Source organism: Drosophila takahashii, chromosome 2R, assembly GCF_030179915.1.
Source record: "Drosophila takahashii strain IR98-3 E-12201 chromosome 2R, DtakHiC1v2, whole genome shotgun sequence".
NCBI classification, from domain to species: Eukaryota; Metazoa; Arthropoda; class Insecta; order Diptera; family Drosophilidae; genus Drosophila; species Drosophila takahashii.
The window spans coordinates 30,066,303-30,086,743 of NC_091679.1; the positions used below are offsets into that span (position 1 = coordinate 30,066,303).

Here is a 20,441-nt window from a genome sequence, read left to right on the forward strand (position 1 = left end):
CAGAGAGTGCTGGGCCCAAAAGCGAAATGGCCCGCAACCCGATCTTTGGGATATAGTTAAGTGCGACACTTTTACGACTTGGCGGGGCGAAACTTTTATGCCAACGTTGCCACCAACGATAAGACCACCCAGAAAGGCACAGGCAGAGGCACTCTATAGGCCACCCAATCCCCCAATCCTGATGGCCGCCCCACTGGCGAGCACTTGACTTTGACACTCTTTAAACAATTGACGGGGAGCTGGGGACTGGGGGAACTGGGATTTTTGGCGTGCGTGAGAGAGCTGCGACATCGAATCTGAAGAGATAAGCGCAGTGGCTGTCGTGGTCAGGGAAATCGGGCGAAATCTGGCAGAATCAAGGAGGTTCGGGGGCCTGGAGGGCTGGCTCAGCAATGTCGAAAAGTTTGCTGCTTAGGCAACTGGCCATGACAGGACGAAAGAGCGTATCCATTTGCAGGGGGGAGTGGGAAAAGGGGAGTGGAGAATGGAAAATGGGAGTTCATAAATTCGGCAGCGAACCCAAAAACAAAGCGGCGAATAGGAATAGCTCAGCATTCAAATGGCACAAAGCGGGTAAATCCACGGAAGGCATACCGCAAGTCCGGCCAGCGAATAATTGAGAGCTGTGGCCCCGGGACAGAGGGCTTACCAGAAAAGACCTTCAAAGCAGACGTCGCTGTCATTAACGTGCCCAGATGACCACAGAATCTGTCTAAGCCGCGCCCCATACACATATGTACGTATACATATATTTGTATATATCTCAGGGCTTTCGCAGCATAAGTGCAAAATTTGTAATCTCCGTGCGGCGTGGCGTGGCCGCAAAGTGCAGTGGCAACAAGAAAAACAACGAGCGGAATGCGAGAGCGGATTATTTTCCGACTGTTTTGGGTCAGAAGTGAACGTCGGCTAGTGATAAGCCCGTCCGCCGGCCATTAATGCCTCGTCTGTCTGGACCACCAGTTTCCCGGTAAATCGCGCATAGGCTTTATAGAGTTTAGGGCTTGCAAGTATAAACCAAAAACGAAACATCAAAAACTAAGGCTTTTAAATAAAATGAAATATTCATGCTAAGCACAAACTAATCTAAAAACATAAACGAGAAACATATATACATTCAAATGCAGACACTCGATTTAAATAGAAATAGTATGGGGTGCTTAGCATGTTCTAAAAAAAATAATATAAACAATTTAGATAAATGGAAATACTTTCTTATTTAAAACTAAGTTAATATTTTTGGCCAAGTTATGCAAATCAATTTTAAAATTTTTTTTAAACTAAAATAAAATATTTGTTTTAAAAAAAAACAATTTTTTTTTTAATTTTTTGAAATAAAAAATCAATTTGTTATATTATTATTTAATTATTTCAAAAAATATTACAAAAAAACTGAATTAGGAAAGTACGACTATTTTAAACTTAAATCCAGGGTACACCCACATAAACGCTCTTCTTACTACCCACTCTAAGCTTTTGTTTGTTAAATACATTTATGAGGGCTCTCTATCCGCACAAACACACTCGTGTAGGTAAGCGGTCATGTTTTTAATTGCCTTAATTGATTAAAGCCAGGTCTATTATTTTAAATGCCCCCTGCCCCAAAACGTCCTTCTGCCTGCCTCTCGTTTGTCGTCATAAATAAAACAACTGACAAATGCCGAAAAATGTTTTTAACTCACTAAGCCATAAAATCAGAGAGCTCTCGCAGGATACACACGTATAAATATATATAGAGAGAGAGATATATATATATAGGGCCCTGTCATCGGCAGGACAGGAAAAGATATCTGAGCCGTTCTGAACTGCGGCCCAGCATTTAAATGCATTTTCAATTTTTAATTTTTTCCCTACGAGTGCCCACACAAAAGTGCATAGATTCCGAATTGTGTGTGCATATGTTTAATGAATTAAAACACAGCGCTGGCGAATGTTGGTCAATCATAAAAAATGCAAATTGAAGCATCGGCCGCACAAACAAACAGCAGAAATATACACGAAATGGAGACAGAACAAAGCAATTTGCTTTCGAATATTCGGCTGCAATTTGTTAAATATTCATTATACATCGACAACGACAACATGGTACATAAACGTGTATAAAGTAATTTTGATAACCACCAAACATTCAATGTTCTTTGTGCAAATTAACAGAAAACGGCCATTTTATCGACTAATAGTCCCCGCATGTCACGTAACCGGAGGACGTGCCGCCCTGGTCCCCCATATATCCTCTTCCATATCCTTGGAAATGTATTATTAAGAAACCGTAGGGCCATTATATCTTTGCATAGCTCGAGGACGATGATGATGGCAATGATGGCGATAGCAGCCGAGTGGCAGGGCAATGTCCATTTACCATTACCCATTTACCTACACTCAGAAAAAAAATCGCCCTGAATTTTAGAAAATCGCCATACTTTTTAAGCCAAAGGCAGCTCGCCTTGCCTTTTAGAAAAAATATTTCTAAAAATTAGAAAAATAATTTCTTAAATTTAGGGTTAGTTTTTGCAAAATTGAATAAGAAGAAGAAAAAAACAAGAGAGAACGCTATAGTCGGGTTGGTGTCCCGACTATCTAATACCCGTCACTCCGCTAAAGGGAGTGCGAACGCTGTGTCGGGTTGGTGTCCCGACTAATAATCGTAACGCAGCTAAAGGGAGTGCGAGGGAGATAGATATATAATTTTTGATTGCGTATAACTTTTTAATGAATGGTCCGATTTGAAAAATGTCTTCTACATTTCGATAGGTATAAATATACACAACAAAATTGCATTTATACTTCTCGGAAATCTTTAAAGATGTGGGCGCAGGACCCATTTTAAAATCGTTAGTGGGCTATTGTGGGCGTTAAAGGGGGCGTGGCGCTCGGCTAAAATAAACTTGCGCTGCGTAGGAAGCCAAAGAATATGTGTGGGAAATCTCAACCTTCTAGCTTTTGTAGTTTCTGAGATCTCAGCGTTCATACAGACGGACAGACAGACAGACGGACAGACGGACAGACGGACAGACGGACAGACGGACAGACGGACAGACGGACAGACGGACATAGCTAGATCGACTCGGCTAGTGACCCTGATCAAGAATATATATACTTTATGGGGTCGGAAACGCTTCCTTCTAGCTGTTACATACTTTTGCACGAATCTAGTATACCCTTTTACTCTACGAGTAACGGGTATAAAAATCGGGGAATCGGGAGTTATGCCGATGTGGGGTGTTGTTGTTGGGGTTCTCGTTTCTCAACTTATTATTCTCTCCTCTATTTAAACACTTGGATGACGTCACGATGCTTGTACACAAACACACCTTTAATCTTAAATTGTAACTGAAATAGTAACTGAAATTATTATATTATTTATTAATGATAAACATAAAAATCAAATAACTTACTATCTTGAGAAAAACATTTTGGTCGCTCGCGGGAATCGAACCCCTTACCTCACAGTTTGCAGTCAAACACTCTACTAGCTGCGCCAGGGAAGCATCACGAGAGGCGCTGTACAAAGTACATTCTCATTCTGTTCTCTTGGGTTTTAGGTTTATAATCTTATTTATCCATTATGTGTATGTTAGCTTACCTAAATCCTTATTTGTATTAAAGTAATCATATTAATGAGCAAAAAAAAAAAAAGAAAGACGCAAAAAATGTCCGCCTCGACGTGGGATCGAACACACGCTTCCGAATATAAGCGTAGAAAACAAATAATCCGCTGGCATTAGACCCCTAGGCTACCGATTGGGCCAATTTCCTAAAATGTAAGGCGATTTTTTCTTAGTTTGAAAGAAAAATTTCTGAATAACAGAAAATTTTTCTAAAAGTGGATAACAAGAGAAGTTGATCTAATCAGGGTAAGTTTTTCTTATTATTTAGAAAAATATTTCTGAAAAATAGAAATATTTTCTGAATTTCAAGGCGATTTTCAAAGTATGGCGATTTTCTAAAATTTAGGGCGATTTTTTTTCTGAGTGTATATCGCCATCGGTAGGAACCTGGGAGAAATGGGGGCTACATGTAGCCACACGTGTCTATGGCTTTTTGCTGTTCTGCTGACTCCGCTCAGCCCGTAATCGTTATAAATTCTGTGGCACCCTGGAAAAAAACGCTCGAGAACAACAAAAGCATATAGTACACACAAAAAAGTTCTTAGTAGAATGGGAATGTGATCTAAAATATTTTATATAACTATTTATTTTGTATAGTTTTATTTAAAAATTTGAAACAAAACAAGTTACAACTAGACAATTTTAAGGCTCTTTTTCAAGTACGGCAGCAGCAACAACCAGGAAAATTGGAAATCTTTATAACATATCCTATAATATTTACTATTTTTATATACTTTACATATCCCATCGCCTCGCATCTGGAATGTGCAACAATAATGGACTCAACTTTGCGGCAAACACGTGTTAACTTTTGCGGAAAATGTGTCATAAATCATTTAATTGCATTTTACCTTTACCGGAATGTCAACTCATTTATATTTCCCGATATGCCTTACATTTTTTCGCCACGGCATCGAAATGCACATCAACGAATGCTGCGACAAATGTGAATAATTAACACAATGCCTGCGACCCGTGTAAACACTCAAACCACCTTTAAACGCCCATTACACAACCCCAATCACCCAACCACCCATCCACCCTCCAAACTCCTGTTTCTGGCACTTTGACAATCTTGGCTATTTGCATTTGATTTGCATTGCCTGAACCGGTCAACTACAACTACTACAATTGGCCACCTCATATCCACCTTCTGGCGCACTGCATCAACGCCCGCTCAAAAAATAAACCCCATCCTCCATTTCCACCTGGCACCGCTGCGAATCATCAATTTTCGGGATGTCACTGCCAATTACACCTTTTCAATATTTGTGCGCATACCTGGCCGTTCCTCGTGGCGTCGGAATTCCTTCTTTTTTCGCCCGGCGTTCGGAATACAGTGGCGGAAACTACAAATCAACCGGCAAAAACGGCAACCATCGAGATGTACGCGCCCAGTTCGTATAATGACACCGTTACCGGCGAGACGCTGTCCAGCGTTTCGGAGAAGAGCGAGTCCTACTCCAATGAGGGCAGCAGCCAGCCGGAATATATTGTGAGTACACAGGGATCTACCTACGAACCTACGAAGTATTTTTTGCTTCCCATTCTTTTTTTATTCCAACTTTTTCGTCATTTTTTTTTTTTTTTTTGGATGAGCATGAATATGCAATTTGTGAATGGGCACAAAAACGAATTGGAACATGGGAAAAGAAAGGGCAAGAGAAGGGCAGAGGAAGGATAAGAGCCAGCAGTGGAAAATCGTCTGGCATTTTAGGCATTTTCCATTGCTAAATAGATGTCCTGCAGGCGCAGGGGCGTCACTTGGCATTTTCACCGACGGAGAACGGTGCGATTTCCCCGAAGTCATTCAATTTAAATATTGCTTTCTATTCGGTGGCTCTTTTATCCATCACACCGATTTTGAATGCACTGGCATTCTTATAGATTGATGATTTATCCAGCAAAGCCATAAAATAGTTATTCAAAAATCTTTTGCCTTGAAGTATACTCTTACTACTTTGATTAAAAATGAGTATATTAATAATAACAACATAAAAAGTTTTAAAAAAAAGTTCTCCTTCCATAGAAGCCAACTAAATTAAATGATTTTAATATTAAAAAACTTTTCTAAATAATGCTAGAAAATCACTGAGAAGCCAGAAAATAGCTTCAGGTGGATGCCGAAGATGAAACAAATACTATAAAGTTGGCATAAACAAAACTACAAAGCAATTAATAAGCCACAAAATAAATTAATGGCATGATAGGGCTTCGAGTCGGTTGAAGCAAGTCTAACTTACTCCTAATATTAGGGGTGGTCAATCCCCCTGGCCTGCGGCCCTGGGTTTTCAATTATTGCCAATGCTCTCGAAACGAGAGCTCGTCGAGTGAAAGGCAGGAAGTTCCAGACCGGGCCCAGACCAAGAACAGGTCCGGACCAGCGGAGCGGAAACGGAAGCGGCATGCCGACGTCGTCGCTAAGACGTCGTGATTAATTACGCGACGCTGATGATGATAATGATGAGCTAGCGAGTGGGCTAAAGCGGAGAATAAACCAAGGAACCGAGGAGTCTGGCTCTTGAATCCGGGCATCTTGAGACTGCGAAGACTGGGAAGCTGCTCGAAACAAATCGTTTCAAATTATTAAAATCATTTATTATAGCCGTAATCTTGCAGCGGCAGGAAAACCGCAGCAACGGCCTAACCCGCAGAAGCTGCGAGTAAAAGTATGTAAAGTGCGTAAACTGCGACCGCGCGTGTTATAAATCAGTCCCCGATCCGATCCCGTTGCCTGGGTGTCCTTGGGCTTCGTCCTTGCTGTCCCGGTTGTCCTCGCTGTCCGTGTGTCGCCGCTGTCATTGTGGCTGTCAATTACGCGCCAACGACTTTCAACGCCTTTGCCAAAGTATGCCGAAAAGCAAAGTGTGGAGTAATTACGGGGCATTACTCAAATGGGAATGAGAATATAAATTGATATATACCCCGTATACCATCGCATCTGCCGCTCTTAACCCAACTCCTATCCCATCCCTCTTTATTCGCAGGACGAGGCGCGCAAAAAGGCGGCGTCCACGTATCTCGTCGAGGGCTCGGATATGCCGCCGCCCAGATATCAAAAGGATGGCACCCTGCCAGTCATATACCCGAATAACATTGGTGAGTTGATATAGCAAAAATAACTGCTTTAATAATTGGGAAAATTCGGGTAAATAAAAATAAAGATATATTATATTTTTAAATGATTTTTTTTTCATTTAAGAAACGGAGATCATGTTTTAATTATTTATTGTACACTGTAGCCCAAAGTTTAAACTTGGGGAACAGGAAAAGAACCGGCCATAGTTGCAAAGACTTTCGGCCGGGATATCAGATTATTTTTACAGTTTACTTATTGACTATTCTTTACATTTTGGGAAGAGAGGTTGACAATTTAAATTAGTTGTAGTAGGTTGGTTGATTTTAGGAAGTTAAGGATTTGTTGAATATTTTCAAATGAAGGATTAACTAATAGGTCAGTTAGTTTTATATTTGGGTTACTAGGTCTATGTGTTTGAAAAGCGGTGCAGTCGTTGAAGATGTGTGAGATCGATATGGTGTCGGTGGTGCAGAATTGGCATTGGCTATTTATTGGTTGGGAGAATCGGTATTCATGGGTCAGTCTTGTGTGTCCTAGGCGAAGTCTGATGATTTTGGTTAGCTCTCTTCTTGGTAAGTTGCTAGTTTGTGAATTTTTGGTGTAGTCGTTAATGTTTTTCGTTGATAGACTTATGTTTTTGTACCAAGGGGACGCTTTATCCAGAAGATTTGACTGATTTTTCAATAGGTTGGTTTTTAGGAGTTTATTGATGTCGGTGCGGTTTACATTCGGGATGGTGATTAGGGGTGATACTGTTGCGTCCTTAGCTGCTGCATCGGCGTATTCATTACCTTTTATCCCAATGTGACTAGGGACCCATAAAAGTTTGATTTTTGTAGTGTTTCTTATGAGTAAATCTCGGATCGTTGCAATATAGAATGACTCATTGTTAATGTTTAGAATAGCTTCCAATGTTGAAAGAGAATCTGAACAAATGCAGGTTTTCTCCCTTTTTTTTGTGGCTATTTTAATTGCTTCCAGGATTGCAATTGCCTCTGCTGTAAATACCGATGAGTAATTCGGTAGAATGGCTTTTTTAATAACCTCCTCTTCTGATGTAACTGCTAGGCCAATTATTTCTTGGCTTTTGGATCCATCAGTATAGAGGAAGTTAAAATTCTTGTTCGTCAGGTTATTCTTGATATCTAGGAATTTTTGTGTGTAAGTTTCCTTATTTGTGGATGATTTTTTGGCGCTGCTTAATTGGATATCTATTAGGCTTGTATCCATAAGCCAGGGAGGTTTTGATGGTTTGAGCTTGTGGGGAGGTGAGATAGGGATATCTAAATGCTGACAGCTATTTATGCATTTGTTGATTGTAGATTTTCTGTATTTTTTATTTTTCTTCTTGTAGATCCGTTGTATGATTTGATTTAGAGGGGTGTCTTTGGCCTGTAAAATGGTGTGAATGGATTTTGCTTTTAAGTACTCGGTTCTGTTTTCTATTGTTTGGATGTTTGCTTCAAGGTAGAGGTTGTATGTGGGCGTAGAGCAAAAGGCTCCTAGTGCTGTTCTTAGGGCTGAGTTGAGTAGAGTTTTAATCGGTTTTATTGTAGCTTTGGTTGAGGTCCCGTATATGGGCAGAGCGTAGTCTATTTTGGAGATGCATAGGCTTCTAACGATTTCAATTAAGGTGTGGGGGTGGCTATTGTATTTTCTGCTCGATAAGCATTTTATTATGTTTAGTGATTTGTCTATTGATTTTTGTAATTTCTTAACGTGTGGCTTGAATTTGTATCTGGAGTCGAAATTTAGGCCTAATAGGGTCAGTTCATTAACAGTTTTGATGTTAGTACCTTGTGTAGAAACCTGGCATGAGCAAAGTCTCTTTCTGCATATGTGTATGTGCTTACACTTCGAGATAGAGAGCGTGGCCCCTGATTTCTGACACCATTCGTTAATCTCATTAAAAAGAGTATCAAGATTTATCGAGACATTTTTGGTTTTCTTTAGATTAATGAAGATGTTGAAGTCATCTGCATATGCTGTGTGGTACAGATCTTTATGTTTGTCTACAATCTCTGAGAGGCTGTTAAACGCAATCAGGAATAGGATGACCGAAAGTGGAGATCCTTGCGGGATGCCGTTGTGTAGTGGGTGTATCCTCGACGTGCTATCATTGGCTCTTACCCGAATTTTTCTATTGGACATAAAGTTTGCGACGTAGTTGGTTATAATAGGGCCACAGCCCCATTCCGAGAGTTGTTTAGTTATTGTATGAAGACCTATTTTTTCAAAAGCTTTGGCGAAGTCGAGGGATATGATGGATAGGTGTCTCTTTTCCGTAAGGGCTCTGTTTATGAGCGCGTCTGCGTAAAGTAGACAGTCCATAACAGATTTCCCCTTTTTGAATCCAAGTTGACGACTATTTGGTAGCTTGTTGGATGTAGCAAACCACCAAAGCCGTTTTGAAATGATTTTGTCTAAGGTTTTTGATAGGCAGGGATTGAGGGAGATTGGCCTGTAAGATTCAATTATGGTTTTGTCATTACCTGATTTGTGTATTGGAATTATGGTGCTTGTTTTGTAGGTTTGTGGAATGTGAGATCTTAGGATATTGTTAAAGAAGTTAATGATTCTAGTTTTTACTGAGTTTGAGACGTGTTGGATCATTGGGTAATTTATTTTATCATGTCCTGGCGTATGTCCTTTTAGGCTGTTTAAGGCTGCTGAGAATTCGATGAAGTTTATATCCTGTTCCATAAAGGTGGCTGTTCTGCTTGTGGGGTTAACGTGGTTGGATGAGATGAATTTTTGTTTTTCTTCAATGAAGCTCGTGGAGAACTGAGTGTCCTCTGAGCGAAGCGACCAGAATGTTGCGAAAGCGTCTGCAATTTCGTCCGGGGAGGTTAGTAGGTTGTTACTACTATCGTTTTTAATCGCATGGATTTTTGTGGCTTTGTGAAGGCCGCAGAGTTTTCTTATTTTGCTCCAAATTGCTTCTGGTTTGGATTGTGGTGTGATTGTAGAGGTGAGTTCAAACAGGCTGTCTGCTTTGCTTATTTTTATTTCTCTTCTGTATTGGGCGTTTAGTCTTTTGTAATTAATTAGGTTATTTGTTGACATTTCTCTATTAAAGGTCCTCCAGGCCTTCATTTTTCCTTTCTTTAAGGCTTCTAGTTTTTTATTCCACCAGGGGACATTGTGGTGAGATTTTGGAGGTTTGGTATGTGGGATACTGTTGTACGCACTTTGGAGAATGATTTTGTTGATATTGCTTGCTTCCTTGTTGATATTTGAAGACGTTGGGATGGAATTGTTGAGGTTGCCTGTAAGGCTTTCAAATTTGTCCCAATCCGCTTTATTCGTTACAAAACGTTGTGTAAAGTTGTCTTTTTTGTTTCTGTTGCTTGGGAACATTTTGATGGTAATTGGGAAGTGGTCACTCCCTTGAAGGGAATCGCTGACGTTGAAATCACAATAGGTTCCAAGGTCGGGCGAGCAAAAAGCTACGTCGACGTGCGTGAGTGATCTATGGGTTGAGAAGTGAGTTGGTTGACCGTTGTTAAGGATGATGAGGCTGTTGTCGAGGATGAATTTTCCAAGAATTCTTCCCCTTTGATTGGTTGTGGGGGATCCCCAGTAGCTGTTCCAGCTATTGAAGTCTCCTGTAAACAATGTTGGGCAGTTTCCTAAAGGAACTATTGAGTCGAGGTCTGTGTGAGTAAACTTTCTGTTCGGAGGGATGTATGTTGAAACAATATTGAGTTTTTTAACAGATTTAATTTCAAGTGCTACGGTGTCGATTGTGTTTTGAAGCGGGATTGTTGAGTGTTCTATTGATTTGTGTATTAGAATTGCTGCACCGCCATCCGGGCTGTGCGAGGATGTATGGTGAAATTCGAAGTTTATTGGGATTGGTAATTTTTGGTAGTAAGTGATGTGGGTCTCCTGGAGGGAAACGATTTTAGGATTGATACGCTTAATTAGAACTAGTAGTTCATTGTAGTTGTTGAGATAGCCATTAATATTCCATTGAGGAAGTTTAAGGGTCATTTTAGTTTTGGTTTTGTGTTTGATTGGAGGAGGAAAGGGCTTTAAGTTTTGATCTAGTCAATACAGAGTTTTGGTCATTTTTTAATAGTCTTTTTGTTCTATTTGAAGTGTTTAGTGGTACGATTTTGGTTTTTCTTTTTGTTGTACGGTCCTGGTTGGGGTCTTGTATTTCCGAGCCTGATGACATGGGTTCATCTGGTACAAAGTTAGACGCATTCGGAAGGGTAAACTCATCCGATTCGTAGCTTATGGTTCTCCGTTGGGTAGGTGCTGCTGTCGTTGTGGGTGGTTGGATTTGATTTGAGTTAGCGGAGGAAGATTTGGCTGCAGAGGAGTATAGTGAGCCGTCGTGGTGACGACTTTTGTAGATGGACCAGGCTGTCCTGTTGTCCACTTTATTTAAGGTCTTAATTGCTTGAACTTCCTTGTGTGATAGGAAGACTGGACAGTTTCTGTCGCGAACGTGATGATCTGTGTTAAGTAGTTTTTTCTCGGTGCAATTGATACAGTTTGTTTTATTTAAGCATATTTGTCCTTCCTCTGTGTGAGCTGCAAGGCCGCAGTTTGAGCAGATTAGCTTGTCCTTGCAAAAGCTTGCGAGGTGTCCAATTCTCGAGCATGTTTTGCAGCGCATTGGAGGTGGGATGTGGGGACGAACCTGAACTCTTTCGTATCCTATGTAAATATGTTCTGGGAGAGTGGTTAATTTAAATGTTAGTTTAATAAGGCCTGTTTCATTGCTTGCCGTTTTTTGTGTGATTTGACCAGGGGTATATCTGTAAATTTTTTCCAGTTCTTCTACCTTTTGAGATTTAAGATTTTCTAATATAATTTCTTCATCGATTCCACGTAGATCGTTCGAATAAATCACACCTTTTGTGCAGTTAAGACTTCGGTGTTCTGTAATTTTTATTGGGATATTGATATATGGGGTGTTTGAGGGTATGTTGTAAAGTTTCATTAATTTTTCAGCTTGTAACAGGTTTTTGGTTTGAATTATAAGTTTTCCATCTCTGGATTTTCTGCAGCTTATGACTTCTCCTTGGATTGTGTTGTCTATTGTTTTCTTAATGATGAATGGTGAGAGTTCAGCAAGAGGTTTTGGATCGTCATCTTTCGTAGTCGCTACTAGGAATAATCCGTCTGGAGGATGTTTCCTCCAGATGTCTGGAGGGTCAGGCATGATGGGGTCAACAAACTTTAAGGCTTCTTAAAGGCTGCCAAAATTTTCTGTAGCACTGTTCGAGAAATAGATAAGGGATCACTATCGTTGCGTTTGCTTTGATTTTGTGTTGGTTTGTTGCGGTACTTTTACGTTTCGCGGAAGAACACGTCCGATGGCTTAGGCTGTCGAGTGTGAACTGTCAAAAGGATGGCACCCTGCCAGTCATATACCCGAATAACATTGGTGAGTTGATATAGCAAAAATAACTGCTTTAATAATTGGGAAAATTCGGGTAAATAAAAATAAAGATATATTATATTTTTAAATGATTTTTTTTTCATTTAAGAAACGGAGATCATGTTTTAAATATTCACTTTATGCCTCTAAAGATATATACGAAATCAAATAACTTCACTTTTGATCCATTTTATCGATTCAAAAGCGATTTATTTTTCCCGGTGCCAAACAAAAAAGCCAGAAATACGTTTTAGATAATTAACTTTCGGGCAAAACAAAGTTGGGACTTTGCACGCGCTGTCAGGACGTCAGCAAACCGACCATATAGCCCCCTTAACCCTCTGACGCCCCTGCCTGCACTGGTTTGCACTCGTTTTGGTTTGATTTTTATGCCATGATTGCAGTGCAATCAAAGCAAATGTTGAAAAAAGGGAAAAGAAAATCGTAAAAGGGGGTTTGGACAGGAGGAGGAAATAAATATACAGAGAGCGAAAACGAAATCGAAGCGTTTGGGGCAAAAGGAGGGCGAAGAGTGCGAGCCGAGAATTCAATTCGAGCACAACATCTCCATCTTAATTGTAATTGAGGAGCAAAGTTTTTGTCAGTCTTGATTTTCAATTGACGTACGTAAGGATGTGCGAGGGTATACCACATACTATACTATGTATATATAACTTGAGGCGGAATCGAAATCACGTGCGGCCTGCGCTAATTTAGGAAAAAAACTCAAGACTCGAATTGTCGAATTTAGGGAAAGCAAAAATGGAAATGGAAGAATAATAATCGAGGAAAAGTACTCTGTCTGAGCCTGAGACCCAGACAAAGGACACCGTGGCAGTCTATCAAAGCGTCGAAGCTGTAAGAACAACAGGAGTTCTATAATAACAATCCGTCCAGTTGGAACAAAAGCAGAGAATGCATTTTAAATGCAAAAGCGTAGAAATAATAAAAATACATTAGCTGCAGAACTTATCCCTGGGGGCAAAGAGTGCCCGAGACTCTGAGACTCTGGGATAAAAAATACAATTACCTTGTGTCAACGGCATGAAAAATTGGGAAAGCTCTATTCCTCTTTCTGTTTTTTCCTATTTCTGTATTCAACAAATAACAATGGTGGGAAATTTTCCTATTGAATTAGATAAATTTGAGGTGGACTCGAGAGCATATTTTTTTTTTTGGTCGGATTCACGGCTTATTCTCATCACTCACAATTTATAGGTGCATTGTCCTTGAATTTAACTTACTAGTGCAGTAAAAATCGTTTTGATATATCTATGATATATTTTCAATACAAAGTGATCACAGTAATAATCGATTTTAACTTTACCATTTATAAAATGACTCTCAAGTTGAGAGTCTCAACTATCATATCACGTGCTCACCTCTAAGATAAACCGAAGACAAGGTCTTGCCGCCCACTTTTCCGCCCACTGTTCCACCTCGAGGTTTCTGCGGCGACACGCATAATTACGTATGTATGTACATCTCGGGTGTTCGTGAGTACCGCCATTTTCTTTATGCCCGGAACAACAACATGGGAACACCAGAACAGCAGAACGAGCTGAAAAGAAAACACGCCGAGGGAGAAGAACAACAAAGACAAAGGCAGCGAAGAAAGGCGGAAAAGAAAGCAAAAAAGGGAAGAAAGAAGGAAGAGCCGGAGAGGAGAGTGCAAAAGAATCCCCCACGTGGCACAAAAAATTAAAATGCTTGCCGGAAGCTGAATCTCAAACAAGCGAGCCCAAGGCTGTTGTTTCAAGCGGGCGGAAAAGCGGGCGGTGCACCCATTTCCCTACAATCCACACCCCACCACCCACCGGGAAAAGCTGGGGGGCGGCATGCACATGAGCTTAACGGGGCGGGGCAAGCGGAAATTGTTTTTGTTAGTTGGCGTCACATTTTTTATCAGAGTTTTTTGTTGAATTTAAATTGGTAGAGAGTGATGGGTGAAAGTCAGAGGAATATGGCCAAAAACGAAAAAATAAACGGATGACAACCCAGGGGGTTTTCATTTTACCACCCCACCAACAGTTGCAATTTCGTTTACCATTTATGCAGTTACACGAGGAAAGCGGCAAAGCCGCACTCTTAATGAGACTCTTTTCCACACGTTGCCATGTTAATGAGCAGACCAAAAAAGCAACAAGTCCGGGCCTCTGACCCAGTTTCTGACCTTGAACGAGTGCAGGCACCCAGAAACCTCTTTAAACCCCTTTGGTTGGAGCATATTCCCTGACTATAGCTCACGGCTGGGCCCCCATTTTTCAGCTTATACCTGAAATATTTCTTATCTTGACTCCGGCTTGGCCCAACGTTATTAATACGAAATGAACTGGGAACTGGGGAACTGTAGCCTGCTAGAGCTCCTGACCCGGGCAACAATTATCAAGCTGCCACAGAACCAAATTGGAACAAAAATACACTTCATTGTTCGACTTCTCTTTTCGGCACAACAATGCGGCGCTGATCGAAAAATCAATAATTCATGAGTGACTGTCTTTTAGGGAAACACACACCCACATATGCGGAAGTAAACAAGCCGCAAGATGAACAAGGCCCAAACTCAGGTCTACCACAAGGTTTCCTTCGATTTGTCGTTGTCAGGCAGCCGCAGGTTCGCAACTTTGCCTGGAAAATTATTCTTGCGAGGGCTAAAGGAACCCCCTCCCCCTGAAAAGCAATTCAGCGATGTCACAGTCTATTTTACAAAATTACAAATTTGTTACGTTTGCGGCTTTCACGCCTCTGCAGCTGACAGTCGCTCGCTTTTCAAGGAACGTGCCAGTATGTCGGGCCAATTTGTCACGCCGCAAGCAGGTGGCCTTATGGCCAACTGAAGACTCCATTGACATTTGCATATTTATTGGACGGGCTTATCAGCAATGTCGCAAGCATTGCAATTAATGGCCATCGTTTTCTTTTCCTTTCCAAGCGTTTGCACATGAAATCGGCCAGAACCAAGCAGCAAATTGTTGCATGCTACGTGTGGTGGCCTTAAATCTTAAATCTACAGGTGTGTTCTCGGTTGCAAATACTCTTCAATAGTTGCAATCTGTGGAAATTTACCTTAAAAAGTGTATTTTATTTAAGTTTACGTTAAGTTAATCTTCAAATTACGTTTATTAGACACTTAAAACCCATTTAACATTAGTCCACCCGGGGGCGCCAAAAACCTTTTCATTTTACACAAAAATTAGTATCCTAAATGCCTTTGTGAGTTGCAAGAGCTATTAAAAAAAGCTTAAATATCGAACACCAAAATAAGAAGAGAGCTAACAGCATGCATGTGCAAACATGTGAATATTTTTCGAATATTTAAACCGTTGCTTGCAGTTGAAAAATGAAAATTGAATGCGTTTTGCATTTCTCCATTTGCGGCTGGCCAGGAAAACGGCGTGCTCCGCTTATGGTCGCAATCAAAGCTTAAGCCATAGCCAGAGCCATATATATATGGGAAAAAATATAGGAAAATAATCAGTAGAGCGCAGCACGTACCCCACAAAAAAGAGAGAAGGAATGGGGGCATTGGTATTGGTAAGCCATTAAAATCAACCCAGAGCAGGCTAAAGTGGGCTTATTGGCCACAAAAAAATAGCACCAATGCATATAAAATCGAGCTCACTTTGACTTAAGCACATATTAACCGGATACTGTTTTTTTCCATCTCCATGTATTTTTTCCAGTGAATGCCTGTACTCTGCCGCACCCGAGGCACAATAATGGCAGCGCCGCCATCCACATGACCCGGGACGATCAGATGCTAATCAGCAAGGGCGTCTATATTCCGTCCCCGTCGCCGGCGCCGCCGCCAGATGGCTCCTACTACAACATGAACAGCGACAGATACTTGTCCTATCCGCCAATGGTAAGTGAGATCGATGAACTCCGGGGCATTGCAGGCGGGGACTTGGCTGAGACCCAAGCTTAACGAACGGCAGATGCAAGCTTAATTGCCCGCATCTGCAGTTACCAGTTACCTTCTTTGATCCGCTGCCATCTGGCACCACCCCTCCTTTGTCGCCTGGATTATTGCGCTCAATTAACCAAAGTTTTACGAAGGACACTTGGCACTTTGCATCCCGCCATGCGAGGGCTCCATAAATCCATGTATCGATCTTCTGGGCCGGGGAGTCGCACATAGAGTGCATCTTCTCCCTGCTGGCATTTAACGCGCTTCGACTTTTATAATCCGCAACACTGTAGAGACAAATGACAAACTTAAAAGCATTATAAGTAAGCCCCTCGAAGCAGACTGCACTGCGTTGATGTTGTTGTTGCACTGCACTACGAGCGCAGTGTAAACATTATTTTCCCCAGGCAACAATTTAATATCACGCATACGCCGCGTACGGCAGATGGCAGAGTGGCAGCTTTTACGACGAAGGAACGCCCACAGATGCGACAAAGTTTTTGGCCCGCGTCACTCATAAAGCGTTGGGAATGCCGGGGCCAAGTTGTCCCCGATTTTTACCCCGAATTCCACCTCTGAATCTCAGAAAAGCACCGCAGCCAGTCAAGGACATGCGATGTCCGTATGTCCGCATGTCCGTCCCATTCCAAGGCGGATGCCACACATTCGGCGCTTGTCGCATTGCCTGCCAATATAAATTCCGCAAATTTCACAATAAACATGGGGAAATCAATTTTCGGAATTTATGTTTCCGACGCTCCTTTCAGGGAATAAACGTCCCCTCGGACTTGATGACTCCTGGCACTAAAGGGGTGCCAATGCGACAGCATAAGACGACATCCGACGTGGGATGACAGTCAGCCCGTTTATGTGTCGTCTCAACTTGGCTGACGCCCGATAATTGTATAAATTAGATGGGGGGAAGGCGAACGGATGGAAAAGTGCAGCAGCAGCAGTAGCAGTAGCCGAAGGGTAGTAATATCCAGGGGATATTACCCAGCAACATCTGGCGGCTGCACAGCTAATATAATAATATTTATGCTTAGCAGTTGACCATGTTTATGGGCTTTATACGATTTGTTAAGTTATTCAATTGTGTCCCGCTCCCCAAGAGTACACAGTTAAATGATCTGGTGGCTGTGGATTCTGGATTGTGGGGTATCAAGTATCCAATGCCCAGTATCCCGACATCCTAGCAGCCAGTGCTCCGTCATCGTTCTTTGCCATCGCCCCGACATGGGACTAAACCTTTTGTTTGCGGTTTTTAGTCAACGAGGGAGAAAAATTCAATTTCGGTTTAGTTGGTCAACAATGACATCCCATATGTATGTCTACATATGTGTGTATAAACCAGACCGACCAACCGACCACTTCACTTCACTCCATGGCCCATGGAGCAGCCACTCCTTCCGCTTTGTGTGCCGGGGCCTTTTTGCCATTTCACATAAGAAATGTTTTGTGTGGAAGCCAAATTGAATTATTTGATAAACATCATTAGAAAAATTACAAAATATACAGAGCAGAGCTGAGCAGAGCGGCAATTCCAGTCCCTTCGCTGTGTTGTGTGGCTTCCCGAAAACATTTGGCTAGCTCTAAATTACTTTTCGAAGAGCATCTGTCTCCGTTTCAACTTCAGTCAGCTTCAGCTTCGACTTTCTCTTCAGCTACAGCTTCAGCGCCACGTACCCAAACAGACAGTAAATGAATAAGGACAATTTATAACAGTAAATCAAATTAAATTTCAATTGGAAAACTTGACAAAAAACGAGGGCACACAGAACGAAATAAAACAAAACAAAATGGCCATCTAACAAAGTTAGAGCATCGCATCGTTTTGCACATTAGTCCCCGAGGGGGACCGTAGGACCCATCTGCCCATCGGACTTCCTCCGTCCGGTCCGCCATAATTGCCCATCACAACTGAATCCTGGACCCCTCCATATATGTGAATTCGATTCGGCTCGACCAGTTTATCACAAAGCGCTGAAAAGTGATTGAGCAGCTTCTTAATCAATTTATGTCATTTCGTTGTGCAGCTGCCATTTATGGGATTTGATTTAACTAGCTGCAGTTTATTTAGTTCGTTTTCGCTTTATGTGAATTAAAGTCAATATTAAAATACTTGAATATAATATGGTTGCAAGTTAGTTAGTCAGCAAAAAGTCAGCAAAAGTCAGCAAAAAGTCGTATTCATTTACAAGCAAAGAGTTCCATTTCATTTTAATACCTACCTTACCATACCTTCGAATGGTTCTTTAGAACTATTGGTTAACTTAAAGAATATTTCTTGCCTTTCATTTAATTCATTCAAACTTTCAACCAATTAATTTGCTTTGAAATTCAATTGGGCAGCCTTCTTAAATGTTTATTATTTAAGAAAATGGAGACTTAAGAGAATAGGTAAAATATATTTTTCTGTTGACTTCTTTAACAAGTTTATCTCAGTTCTCTTGGACCTCAAATGTATTTAAAATAACTAAATAATAATTTTTCTTTTAAGTTTAGAGATTTAAGTTGGTAATTCAAATTTCAACATAGTTTTCTTGATTTTATCAATATGCCATTTAAGTGATTTTTCTGTTGAAAGGAAACTGCTATCAGTAGCTGATTGATTTGCCCTTTCGGAGCAACAGGATGTCCCAGGGTAAACGCCTCGAGGACTTCGGTAACCGCTCCCTTAGCCGTTTCCACATCCGTTCATTGGCACGCAAAGTGGCCCGAAGTAAATGCAATTTAAAACAAGTTGTGGCCACACCCAGGCAAAGCCAGATCGAGAATGGCCACCCACCCACTCATCCATCCGTTGCGGTGTTTTTGTCCAACCAGCTTGTAACTATTTAAGCGGCAATTTGTATTTTATTGCCAACTTTGGTTGGCTTCCAAGGCCAGAACAGAAAGTCTCCATCTCCATCCCCATCTCCATGACCAAACCCATTCCCACCCACGTCAGCCCAAAAATGCTCGAGTTTCATTTGGCTGGCGTTGATAAGTTAAATGCTGACTGCCGGACGCAGTTGGAATCCCTATGTGGATGCGAACTACGTGCATATGTGGCCATGCGGAGCAGCCGGAGGGCAGGGACTTGACTTCAGCCGGACAACTTAACTACGGTTCACTTTGTTAACTTGAGTTCTGCACAGTTTTAAATTCAATTAGTTTTCGTGCGGGCGAATCTGTATCTGTAACTGGCCATTGTCTGACTGCCACTGAGCTGTCAGCTGCAAGAGGAGCCGGGTAGCTGGAGGCAGGGTAGCGAAGAAGTATCCGTCAGATACTTTACGCACTGGAAACTCAGTTCGCTGCGGCTGTCATCAAAGCGGGAAACGCGAGTGTTTTGTTTTAAAATTCATGGGGCGGGCGCGAAACGCGCAGCTGAAGCCGATTAAATAAATAAGGGGATCCACTCCTAGTGGGCCATAATTTAATTTTCGCATCCCGCTCACTCGCTCGCTCCTTCGGAATCATAGACCTTGGCCCGCTGGCGCCGCTCCGTTGGCCTTAATGGGCAAAAGTTTCTTTTTTATGGCCAGTGTGGAGATGCCAATTGGTTATTCTATTTACCCGGAATGAAGTTCCAACTCCGGCAGTAACAACAATAATGAGCTGCGGCCGAGAATTAGCGAGCGCGGCACACAAAAGCCTTTAAGTGGCCAAAAGTTTAGCACGCAGCAGAGCAACTGAAAAACCCTTTACGCGACCAGGACACGCGAGTCCTTGAAGAAGTCCTGGTCCCCATCCTGAGCCCCCAAATCGTCTTGGCTTAGCTGTGGAGCTCTCGGGGCTCCAAGTTTTCGTTAAAGACAATTTAACTTTGTAAACTGATACAAAATGTCCGCCCCGGTCTACTTAAGACCTCTTCCTTGCAACCTTGTTAATCAGTGTTGAGTGTTGTGTCCCTAATGTGTTGCTGTGCTGGATGTCCTGGATGTCCTGGCGCTGGCCATGTTAATCCCCCCGCAGAGTTTTTAATTCCGCAATCGTAGGTACTCGATGCCCCTTAATATTCCAATTAGGTGCACGGGCCAAGTTTGCAACTCGAAAGTTGTACGTGCTGCAAACTTGGCCCGCACATCTGGACTCCTGGCATGCGGAACAGGAGCGACTTCCTCAACTGGCACAAAGTGTCATGTCAATTGAACTAGAGGAATCCACTCGCCGACAGTTTGCTTTTTTTCCGTATTCCGTTGCCCAGTTGAACAGTTTCCCAGTTGAGAAGTTGTCAGCGAGTTGTATTGTATAGCAGAGCGATGGCAGAAGGCGCTGTCATAATTACGGCATCGTTAGTGCCAATCTTCGCTTTAATGCCGCCTTTTCAGGGAAAAGTGGCCAAAGGATTCGCGGCGCGGATAGAGTCCACGTCCAGGGTATTTGAGCCTCGGCTTAGAGCGGACTTTTGTTTGCGCTCCTCATTGTTTCATATCTCGGGCGACAGTTTAATGGGAAAAC

At 41.9% G+C, this 20,441-nt stretch overlaps 1 protein-coding gene across 4 annotated transcripts in view; it reads left to right on the forward strand.

Annotated features, from left to right (window-relative positions):
- The window catches only part of sns (sticks and stones), a 78,658-nt gene that overhangs the window by 53,072 nt on the left and 5,145 nt on the right, over window positions 1–20,441 (forward strand). For all 4 annotated transcript variants that reach the window (XM_070212478.1, XM_044395760.2, XM_070212479.1 and 1 more), the window contains 3 exons: window positions 4,949–5,103; window positions 6,596–6,707; window positions 15,769–15,950. In XM_070212478.1, the coding sequence (XP_070068579.1) occupies window positions 4,949–5,103; window positions 6,596–6,707; window positions 15,769–15,950 (449 nt within the window). The remainder of the gene's footprint in view (window positions 1–4,948; window positions 5,104–6,595; window positions 6,708–15,768; window positions 15,951–20,441) is intronic.